At 61.3% G+C, this 11032-nt stretch overlaps 1 protein-coding gene across 2 annotated transcripts; it reads left to right on the top strand.

Moving 5' to 3' along the window:
* The first annotated feature begins 252 nt into the window (after positions 1-252).
* TCEA3 (transcription elongation factor A3) lies at positions 253-7866 on the top strand. Of its 2 annotated transcripts, XM_065650542.1 has the most exons (14): positions 253-530; positions 1995-2057; positions 2184-2289; positions 2596-2767; positions 3726-3860; positions 3973-4056; positions 4491-4568; positions 4668-4822; positions 5199-5260; positions 6162-6311; positions 6787-6933; positions 7041-7112; positions 7243-7285; positions 7675-7866. In XM_065650542.1, the coding sequence occupies exons 1-13, from the start codon at positions 462-464 to the stop codon at positions 7249-7251; spliced, it is 1302 nt and encodes a 433-aa protein (XP_065506614.1). In that variant the 5' UTR covers positions 253-461; the 3' UTR covers positions 7252-7285; positions 7675-7866. The 2 variants fall into 2 exon arrangements, with proteins under 2 accessions (XP_065506614.1, XP_065506613.1); XM_065650541.1 differs by having other exon boundaries at positions 7243-7866.
* The last annotated feature ends 3166 nt before the right edge of the window (positions 7867-11032 follow it).

Below are 11032 nucleotides of genomic sequence, written 5' to 3'. Positions count from 1 at the left end.
CCTTGTCACCGCGGCGGGGAAAGAGCCACACCAGAGCTTGCGCTGGCACCCGTCGGGTGGCAAAGCCCCGTCCCCAGGTCCCTCCCGGCCACCGCCAGGCTCCCTGACACCCCCGGGGTCCCGTCTGGTGGGGACGGGCGCGTGTCCCCGTGTCCCTGCCGTGCGCCTCCCCCCGCTCCGGCCATGGTGGCCCCGCTGGGTGCTCCTGGCTATATTTAGCCCTCCCCCGGGTTATTTCGCCTGCCTGGCAGGAGTTTATAACTGGCCGGGACAGCCCCACCTCCTTTCTGCTTTCTCTCCCTTCCCTTCCCTTGCTTTTCCCTTTCTTTTTTTCCCCCTTTCTGCTCCTTTCGTCCCGTTTCCCTGCACCCCTGCCCGAGCCCCCATGCAGGCAGCACCCCGCTCTGCCTGCGGCCGCCGCGGTTTTGCCACGGGAGCGCGGTGAGCGCCGAGCCGCCAGCATGGGGCCTGCCGAGGAGCTGGTCCGGATCGCCAAGAAATTGGATAAGATGGTGGCCAGGAAGAGCACGGTAAGGCGGCGGAGCCCCCGGGGGGGCTGTGCACACGCGTGTGCAGATTTGCACACGTGTGCATACTTACATGCATGTGCATATTTACATGCGTGTGTTTGGATATTGCAGAATGGCTTAGGAAAGGAGGGCTTTGGTGTACACCCCCGCCTCCTGTTGCTCACAGTCCTGGGGGGGGCTGAGCACCCACAGGTGCCACCGGCACCCCGGGGCGCTGCCTGTGCCACCCCAGCCTCGCGACGTTGGAGCCACCACCCAGGGGTGGTTTATTTTGCCACCAGTTCGGGGCTCTCCTGCCCCCGTCACTCCTGATCTGGGGACAATGGGGGGTCTGTCCTGGGGGTGGCAGGTCCAGGCACCCCTCAGCCGCGAGAGCCCGCGGGTGACAGGTGCTTGGCCACCGGCCCGGCCACCAACACCCGATCGGTGCCGCGGGCTCAGCCCTGGGCAAGGGAAAGCTCCCGGAGGGGGGACAGGCTGGAGGACACAGCCCCCCCGAGCGGTGGCTTTGGTGACGGTGTGTCGGGGCGGGATCGGGCCCTGCCACCCTCTGTGCCAGGTGAGTACCCGTCCGGGGATCCCAGGGACCCGGTGACGCGTGGCTGAGCAGAGTCGAGCCCAGCCCTCGAAGTTAATGTTTGACCGTTTCCACCGGCCTTTGCCCCAGTGAAGTGCAGGCTCCTGGGCGGGGGGGGCAGCACGGCTGCACCCCTAGATCTGGTGGCTTTTTGGGGTGGCAACACTAGGAAACAAATCAACCCCCCCCCAAGATGGGCTCTGCCCCCTGATGGGAATCACCTCGGGCTCACAGGGCTGATCCCGTCCCCCACCCCCTTGCTTGTCATTCAGGGAGGGGGACAGAGTTGGGGTCCAGCCGTAGCGTGGGGGTGTCCCCTGCACCCATGGTATAGGGGGGCCCCATCCCGCCCCTCGTGGTGGGGGTCCAGCCCCACACAGGGCTGTGACCCCGGCCGGGGGGGATACCCGTGAGCTGGCGTTTGCTGCTGGGCTCTAAAAATACCCCCCCAGGAGGAGGAGGAGGAGGAGGGCTCTGCGGTGGGCTGTGTTTAGCCCTGCAGCGGCTGCGTGACCCCGGCTGGGTGACCCCGCGGGGGTGCGTGTCCCCTCGCTCCCCTGCATGGGGACATTAGGGTGTCCCCAGCCCCCACAGCCCAGGGTTTCTTTCCTCCCGGGACGGGGGGGGCGGTTTCTGCTTCCCAGCTGGGAGATGCGACCCCCCCATGCTGGGGTGGTCCGGGGGGGGGTTGGGGTTCTTCTGTGAGTGCATCTCCGCGGGGGGCTCGGGCGTCCCCCCAGGGATTGGCCCAGGGCTGTTTGTGTCTCCTTGGGGTGTCCCCCCCCAGTACTGGTGAGAGGAAAGAGGGGATGGGGGCTGCCTCGGTGTGCCCCCCCCGTTTCTCTCCTGCTCCTCAAGGGCCCCCCCGTGGCCTCTCCCCGCTCTAGGAGGGGGCTCTGGACCTGCTCAAGTCCCTCACCGGCTACACCATGACCATCCAGCTGCTCCAGGTGAGGGGCTCTGGGGCGCAGCAGTTGCCGGTGGGGGGACACACCCCATGGGGCGGCTCGTCCTGTCCCCCCTCCCCGTGCCAGCTGGCACGTCCCTGAGGCCGCGTCCCTGCCGTGCGTCCCCAGACCACACGGATTGGGGTGGCCGTCAACTCGGTGCGGAAACACTGCTCGGACGAAGAGGTGGTGGCTTCGGCCAAAATCCTCATCAAGAACTGGAAGCGGCTGCTGGGTGAGCGATGCTGGGGGGAGGCAGGAGCGCCTAAAAACCCCCACCCTCCGCGGGCTGTCCCAGCACCACAGACCCCTGATGCTCCGGGGGGTCAGGATGGGGTCAGGGACATGTGGGCTGCCATGCCAGGTGATGCACAGACTTGATGGATTTTCCATGGGCTTGTTTTTGCTCTGGGATGGGGTGGTGTAAATCAGTGTGTGCTCCCCCCCTCAAGGCCTGAGCACCCCCCTGCCCTGGGATGCAGCTCCCCAGATGCCCTGTGCTGGTTTGGGCTGTACCCCTGACACCCAAATCCCCCCCCAGAGCCCTCCACCACCCAGAAGAAGGAGAAGGACGTGGATGGGAAGAAGGAGAAGGGCACAGACAGGGAGAAGGAGAAGAAGGGGAAGAGGCTGGATTTTCCCAACTGCCCCAACGAAGGGGCGAAGCACCCCAGGAGCCCAGCTGAGAAGCACAGGGGGAAGCACAAGGAGAGGTGGGGGGGTCCCACCCGCTCTCGGGGGGGGTCCCACCCGCTCTCGGGGGCACCAACTGCGTGGCTGAGACATCGGTGGGGCCGAGACGAGACCAACCTCTGCTCGCTCCTTGCTCGGTTTGTCCGTCTCTGCCTGACCGTGGGTGTCGATGGCACCGCTGGAGAACCAAAGGGCAGCTGCCGGCACCGCTGGCAGCACCAGGGCAGCTTTTGGGGAATCATGGAAATGTTTTGGTTGGAAAAGCCCCTCAAGCTCATCAAGTCCAACCATTCCCCCAGCCCTGGCACTGCCCCATGTCCTGAGAACCTCATGTCCGTCTGTCCAGCCCCTCCAGGGATGGTGACTCCAGCACTGCCCTGGGCAGCCTGTTCCAATGCCCCACAGCCCTTTGGGGAAGAAATTGTTCCCCAGATCCAACCTCAACCTCCCCTGGCACAACTTGAGGCCGTTTCCTCTGAAGAGATGACGCTAATGACATTAAGTGCTATTTGTGCCACCGGTTACTGGAAGCCCCTCAGTTCTATAGACACTAGGCCTCAGTACCGGGATAACCACTAAAACCAGCTCTATAATGTGCACAAAACTATTCACGTTCCAAATTAAACTCCCAGTCCTTTGGGGAACAAATTGTTCCTAAACCCAACCTCAGCCTCCCCTGGTGCAACTTGAGGCCGTTTCCTCTGGTCCTGGCGCTTGTTCCTGGGGAGCAGAGCCCGACCCCCCTGGCTCCAAGCTCCTTTCAGGCAGTTCAGAGATCAGAAGGTCTCCCCTCAGCTCCTGTTCTCCAGCTGAACCCCCAGCTCCCTCAGCCGCTCCCATCACACTTGCTCTCTAGAGCAAGGATGGAGGGAGGAATGGATTTTTTTTTCTTCTCCCTTCTCTAGAGCTATTTATTCCCAGGGCGAGCGCTGTTTGGCCAGTGCTGGTCTGACCCTGCCCTGCTCTCCCCGTCCCTAGGAAGCCCAGCAAGTCTGCTTCTTGTGCCACCACCCCCCGGGGCCACCCTGCCGAACCCATCCCCGAGAGGTGCCCACCAAAGGGCACAGGGACCCTCGCATCCTCGAAGTCACCTCTGGATGGCAAGAAAGAGAGGTGGGTGCCCGGGCTGGGTGGGAATGGGAGAGGCTGGAGCCCAGGCCCTCACTGGGCTGTGGGTGGGGGTCTGGGCCCCCTGGTGCCTGTGACATGGGACTTGTCCTGCCAGGAGAGACTCTGCCGACTCCAGGTCCTCCACCGCCTCGGCCGTCTCGTCCTCATCCTCCCCACAGAAGAGACCGTCCGGGGAGAGGTGAGGAGGGGGTGTCCCTGGGCAGCCTGGGGGTGCTTTGGGGATCCCCCTTGGGGATGCCGTGACCATGGAACACACGTCTAGGCGGGGTGGAGGTGGCTGGGAGCCCTGATCCTGCCATGGGCGCTGGGACATTCCCTGCGATGAGCAAATTGTTGGCCCTGAGGGTGGTGAGAGCCTGGCCCAGGTTGGCCAGAGAGGTGGTGGCTGAACCATCCCTGGAGACATCCCAGGCCAGGCTGGACGGGGCTCTGAGCAACCTGAGCTGGTGCAGATGTCCCTGCTCATGGCAGGGGGGGCACTGGGGGAGCTGGGAAGGGCCCTTCCATTTTACGATTCTCTGAAATCCTCCCCCGGGGAGATTCCTCTTGGCTTCCAAGTGCTTTCATTAATGTGCTGGTGTCACCCCCACTGTCCCCCTGTGCCACCCCCAGACGAGCCTCTGTGGGCACCAGCCCCTCGCCAGCTCCCGCCGGCTCCCGGAGAAACTCCAGCGACAGCAAAGAGGAAAGGTGGGAGAGACCCATCCCCCGGCACGGGACCCCCGGCAGGTCCCCTGGGGTGGCACCGGGACCCTGACACCCACCTGTCCTCCCGCTGTGACCCGGCAGAGCCAACAGCAGCAAAGCCAAAGCGGAGACGCCACGGACCCCCACCAGCCCCACCTTCTCACCCAGCCCCTGCCTCCTGGCCCCCTGTTACCTGACGGGGGACTCGGTGCGGGACAAGTGCATCGAGATGCTGACGGCCGCCCTGCGCATGGACGGTGAGCGGGTCTGGGGGTGCTGGAGCCCAAACTGGGCTGTTTCTCCTACGAGACAACCCAAGTAGGAGCAACTCTACAATAACAAGCGAGGCTGCATGTCCTGGGGCACCCCCAGCCCTGGACTTGCAAATAAATGGCAGCCGCAGCTCAGAGCTCAGTGTTCAGCCCCAAAATGAAAGGAAAGGAGGTTGGGAGAGTCTCCAGGGATTGGATGGGGTCCTTATAAGGAAGTTAATTCCAGGTTCAAGTTGGGTAAAAATGGGGTTTTTTAGAGGTGGGATGTCTGTCACAAGCTGAGTGGGAGAGGGGAGATTTTTTTGGGGGTGTCACAGTGACACCCGGCTGGTTTCACTCCCTTGGCCTCTCTGCCCTTCAGATGATTACAAGGAATTCGGTGTCAACTGCGAGAAGATGGCCTCGGAGATTGAAGACCATATCCTTTGGGGGACTGGGGGTTCCCAGGCTCCGTCCGCTGGGACGCACACACACGTGGGCTCAGGAGCCGTGCTGGGGACAGGGCGCAGGGTGGCAGGGACAAGGACAGAGGGCGACGGGCTCTGCTGGCGCCGTTGCCTGCAGAGGGAGCCCAGAGCCCGGTTAGAAGCTGATGCTGATGTTGATGCTGATGTCGATGCTGAGCGGAGCATCCCCTGGGCACCTGCCTTAGTCTGTGTGAGCCCTAAACCCCTCTGCACAGGGGTTTTGTCCCTGGGCAAATAAACCCCAAACCCAGCCAAGGCTCCTCCCCTGAGCCCGCTGTGGGTGCCCGTGTCTCCCGACAGCCCTCGTCCACCGTGGTGCCAAGGGGGAGCCACTTCCCTTCACCTCCAGCTCAAGGCTTGGGGGTCTCCTGGGACCAGCCCCAAGGTTGTTTCCCGCTCCTGGATGTGCTTTGATTTTCGGTGCATCTCAAACTCCGCCCGTGTGTGCCTGGGGCCTTGCGGGACCCCCAAATCTGCCACCAGCTTTTGTCCAGCCTGGGAGGAAGGGAGCAGGTCACGTCCTCTGCGCCATAAACTCACGTCCCAGCACAGTGCTTGGTGACGGTCCCTGTGCCCCGATGGCCTTTGGGTGTCACAGCAGAGAAATGCAAAGTTGTTTTCCTCCCCACGTCCCAGGCTGAGCTTCATCCTCCTGAACCTGAGGAGGGGGAGATCCCCCACACATGGTCCCCCAGCGAGCAAAGCCCGGTTGTCATCAGCCACCTCCACGTGCACGTGGTCACCAGCCCTGGTGACAACCAGCACCACCCAGGCCGGAGCAGCAGCGGGTGCCCGTGGGGCTGGCACCCCCCGACTCCACCTTGTCCCGTTGATTCCTTGATGAACCCCCACATATCTTCCAGGAGCTGAAGAGCACGGACATGAAATATCGCAACCGGGTGCGGAGCAGGATCAGCAACCTGAAGGATCCCAAGAATCCCGGGTTGCGCAGGAACGTGCTGTGCGGGGCCATCCCGCCCGACCTCATCGCCCGCATGACTGCTGAGGTGGGACGCAGGGTGGGGGTCATGGCGATGGCTCCTGGAGGGAGGCGGGACCCCCCCAGCCTCTGTGTTGGTGCCCAAGGGACAGGGATTGTTCCAGCGTCTCCCCGTCCCACGCTGGTGCTGGCTGGGGCACCGGGAGCATCAGGCGCGGGGGCCACTGCCTGGTGTCCCCCCCAGCCCATTGCAGAGCTGGGTGTGTGGTGTCACACAGGCCTGAGGGTCCCCAATCCTCCTCCTCAACCAGGGTCCCCGGATCAGTCTCCTGGGAGCCCAGGTCCCTCCATGGGGAGTCAGGTCCCTCTTTCAGTTTCAGTTGGAGGATGGGGGTGATTTTTTTTTTTTTCATCTGGATGGGGCTGAGCTTTCCAGCAAGCACAGGACCAGTCCTGGTCCTGGCGAGGATGAGGAGGGTGCTGGACAATGGCAGCTTGGTCTGTGAGCCCCTGGGCAGAGCACTGACCGGTGGTGACGGCAGGAGATGGCCAGCGATGAGCTGAAGGAGCTGAGGAACGCCATGACCCAGGAGGCCATCCGGGAGCACCAGATGGCCAAGACGGGCGGCACCGTCACCGACCTCTTCCAGTGCGGCAAGTGCAAGAAGAAGAACTGCACCTACAACCAGGTCAGCCCTGCAAAACCCCCCCGTGGGGCTCCCCGCTGTCCCCGGGAACCCCAGTTTGGGGGGTGCTGGGAGGGCGTCCGCTGACCCGGCTCTCCGGTCCCCCCCAGGTGCAGACGCGCAGTGCTGATGAGCCCATGACGACATTCGTGCTGTGCAACGAGTGCGGGAATCGCTGGAAGGTGTGTGCCCGGCTTTGGGGGGGTGCTCGGGGTGCCCCAAGCCTTCCCTGGTCTGGGGTGTGGCAGAGCCCCCCAAAATGGTGCTGGGGGGCTGGGGGAGGGCTCACTGCCTGCTCTGCTACTCCCGCAGTTCTGCTGACGGCGCCCGGCGATGGGGCTGGAGGGGACACGGAGTGAGTCGGGATGCTGCGGCGGCCGCATCGCGGTGGGGAGGGAGAGTGATGGGGTGACACCGGTCCCCACATCCCAGCTCCCTGTTTCCTTGCACGTGAACATCCCAGGAAACCGGGCTCTTTGCCTGGGGCGACCCTGGAGAATTCAAGCGGTTCCTCCCTGGAAATCCCTGCCTTTTGCTGGGGGTGCTGGGACCCCACTGGGAACAGACGCATCCCTGGAGAGGGGGGCTGGTCTGAACCGGGCAGCTTGTCCTTCCCTGGGGAAAAGCTGGACTTGGATGATTTGGGGGCAGGAGGGACGTTGCCCCATGTTTGTGGGTCTTTGCCACTGCCCTGGGGGTGGGAAAGGGGCAGGTTTTACTCCCAAACTCCTTCTTCTTCATCAGTGGGAGGACATGGAGGGGGACAGGCTGGTGGCAGCAGTGTCTGGATGCTGGAAAGATGCCACTGTGTCCCTCCGCTCTGTGACACGTGCACCTGGCTTGAGGACACTGTGTCCCCAGGAAAGGAGAAGGAATGAGTGAGGAGAGGATGGGTAAAATCCCTCCAGCAATAGAGCAATAAAGGTGTGAACTGTATCTGCAGCACAGACTGCTTTCTGAAGGGGGGTGCCTCGGTTTTCCCCCCCCGACTCGAGCCTCGTCGTCCTCCCAGAGCCCCCAACTTCTCCCAGCAGCTCCATTTGGAGGCAGCAAGATGTGACAAGGATGCTGGTGAGGTCATGGTGACCACAGGTGATGGGGGATGAGGATGCTGCTCCTGCGGAGCTGTTGGAGTAACCGATCATTTATTTTTTAATCTTGGGGTAAGGTGTGAATTTATTTTTCCCAAGACAGAGCTCTCTGGGGGACCCGGCGGCCCAGGGAAGGGTCAGACACCCCGTTTCAGGCTTCGGTGCTCGTTAGCACACCAAAGTCATTAATAAGCTTTGAGGCAAAGCGCGAGTGGCTGCCATTAAGGGATAGAGGGGAGTACGGGGGATGAATAAAACATCATCGTGACCTTGTGCAGGGAGCGTGGGGCGGGCAGGACCGGGGCTGACGTGCTGGATCTTGCTCTTGACCTCTGGGGGAAGCGGCCACTTCAATTCTGATTTTTCATCACGGCTCGAGAGGTGTAGCTGTGGCTTCCAGCAGCAAAAGCTGATGCTGGTTCCCGCCCTGCGCGGGCAGGGGGGCTCAGACAAGAGCTCTCAGGAGCCCCCCAGGCTCCGTCGCGCCCCTGGGCTGAGCTGAGCCCCGGGGAGCCCGTGTCCCCCTGGGGCTCCTGGTGACCCTGCAGTGATGGAGAGACCCACGGGGTGCACACAGAGCCTGGGGGCTCCCACGGGGGCTTTGTCCCTCCCAGGGCTCCAGGTTTTTGGATGCTCTGAGGCTGCTGCCTGTCCCTACACGAGACACCGAATCCTCAGTGTGACGGATTAACTATGACACTTTAACCAGCCCCACAGCGTGCCCCTCCCTAGCCAGGTCCCCCACGCCCCTGCGCTGGCAGGAGCAGCCCCCACCGGGGCCACCAGCCCCCACCCCTTCCCCGTGACCCCCCAGGGTGACGCTCTGTCCCGTCGGTGCAGAATCGGGCACCCAGACCCCTGCACATCCCCAGTTTGCTTCACCACGCACCCCAGCCCCCCAGCCCGCGCGGGCCTTTGCCGCTGCCCTTCTCCCCCACAGCTTTCCAGCCTCGACAAAAAGAAAAAAACAACAAACCAAAAAACCAGCACTTGGCTGTTCAGCGGTTTCCGTGGCAACCCCATTTCCCCATCCTCTCGCTCGACACTTCTCTAACCGCTGGTCGCAGGTCCCCAAAGCACGGTGGCAGGTCCTGTGCGCCCTAAATCATCCCCCAGCCTCCTCCCGGCTTTTGGATGATTAAATGCATCAAATGAGCCCAAACTGGACCCAAACCTTTGCTTCTAAAATGAAACATACTGCATGGAAAATTACAGAATATACTATTCCTAAGGAAAAACCCGTTCCCTTTTGTTTCCTGGACGAATTTGCTGAGTCTGCAGAGCACTTTGATCTCAGCCTTCCTAAAATCACAGCCCTTGGCTGAGACTTTTCTCCCCTGCCTGAGCCGAGCAGGCAGAGGAGGAAGAACTGAGCAAAGATTCTTCATTAAAAACAAACCAAAAAACCCCACAAAAATCAGTTTTTCTCCACACTCAGCTGGAGCCACGCGTGCTCTTCCCTCTTGGGGCCGGGATGGAGGAGACGCCAGTGAAAAAAACCCCAATAAATTCTATAAAACCACCCGCTGCTCCCCAAGACCACATGAATTCCCATCCCTCTGCTTCCCACATCAGTAAATTGACCTAAATATTACAGAGAAAAAAAAATACCACATTGGCTTTTTTCACCTGACACTTATTTTTCTCCCTGCCAGGAGCTCTCAGGCACTCAGCAATTAGGAGCAGCAGATTAATCCTGAGTGATATAATGAAGTACCACACGGCTGGAGGAAAGGGCTGGCGAGCAGTGGGGGTTTGTTCTCAGGCTAGCACAATTTAGGGCAGATTTGGGTGCGGGCAGAGCACCCAGGGTGGTGGGAAAGAAGAGGGGATGGGGGAGCTCAACGGGATGCTCAAGGTTCAACCCATCCCCTGGTCCTCTGCATCCCACCGCACGGACCAGGCAGGGTTTGAAATGATTTTTGCACATTTCCTAACCCTGATTTGCTTGTCTGCAACATCCCCAAAGTATCTTTCCACTCATTTTGAACCATCCCAGCATCTCCCAGCCACATGCAGCCCCTGGCTGATGATTCCCTTGAGCAAAAAACACCCCAAGACAGCAGGCTGGGGTTGTCCCCAAGCTCTGGTTCACCCCGGCCACGTTTGTGCCTCCTTTCTCCAAGGTCCTCGCCAGCCCTAAAGCCAAGAGCAGCTGGCACTGAAGGCCACATTCTTCCAACGAGCTTCCTTGTCTTTCCAAAGTGCAAATATAAATAGCTTGTCCTGTAACGAAGTGGTTCCCCAGGAGCCGTGCCACCACCGCCAGCCGCTCTCAGCAAAACCATTACCCACGGCAGCCAATTTACTCCTGAGTCTGGCAGGGTCAGCAGCCGGCAGGGAAGCAAATGCTAATTAATTGCAGTCTGCAAAGCAGCCTGGCCGAGCACGAACACGTAATTAGTGAGTTAACTGCAACCGCAAACCGCTGGGATTGTGGCTGAAGGGGCGACCGAGCCGCCGCCGGCTGCGCTGGGGAGGGACCTGCTTCGGCTCTGCAGCAAAAATTCAGGGTGAGGGCAGGAACCTGGCGCTGGGGACACGGGTGTCACGCTGCACCGGCGAGGCCGTGGCATTCTGCACGGGTACCCGCATCCCTTCGCTCCCCGCATCGCCCGCCCCGGTCCTGCACCCATCTCCATCACCAGCCGTCCCCTCCGCCAAGGGGACGCGCTCCCACCGCCCTGTCATTTTGCAGGTAAACATGATATTTCCTTGGGGCGGGAGAGCTGTTTGGAATAGAAAAACTCCTGGTGATGGGAGATGCAGAGCCCCGGGAGGAATCGTGTGTTAACGTCCTGACATCGCCGCGGTGAGTCATCCCAGGATCCTGGCTGCGCTTGGATACAGAGGAAGGTAGAGAGAAGCACAAGGCGAGAGGAAAAAAATTGTTTCGCTCGTGAGATATCTTGCCTACAAGGAATTAAAAAAAAAAAAAAAGAAAAAATGTTCCCTTGCCATCCACCCACAGCTCTGGTCCCAAGGCCACGGGGAGGAGGGGGTTTGGGGTT

Source organism: Caloenas nicobarica, chromosome 23 (genome assembly GCF_036013445.1).
Source record: "Caloenas nicobarica isolate bCalNic1 chromosome 23, bCalNic1.hap1, whole genome shotgun sequence".
NCBI classification, from domain to species: Eukaryota; Metazoa; Chordata; class Aves; order Columbiformes; family Columbidae; genus Caloenas; species Caloenas nicobarica.
Note: the sequence above shows the minus strand (reverse complement) of the source record. Positions and strands in the feature narration are given on the sequence as shown.

Bases quoted from the DNA above. Each gene is read 5' to 3' on its own strand.
- TCEA3 (XM_065650542.1), top strand. From the start codon at position 462: ATGGGGCCTGCCGAGGAGCTGGTCCGGATCGCCAAGAAATTGGATAAG. The intron at 2,058-2,183 runs GTGAGGGGCTCT...GTGCGTCCCCAG, and splicing joins TGACCATCCAGCTGCTCCAG to ACCACACGGATTGGGGTGGC. The intron at 4,057-4,490 runs GTGAGGAGGGGG...TGCCACCCCCAG, and splicing joins AAGAGACCGTCCGGGGAGAG to ACGAGCCTCTGTGGGCACCA.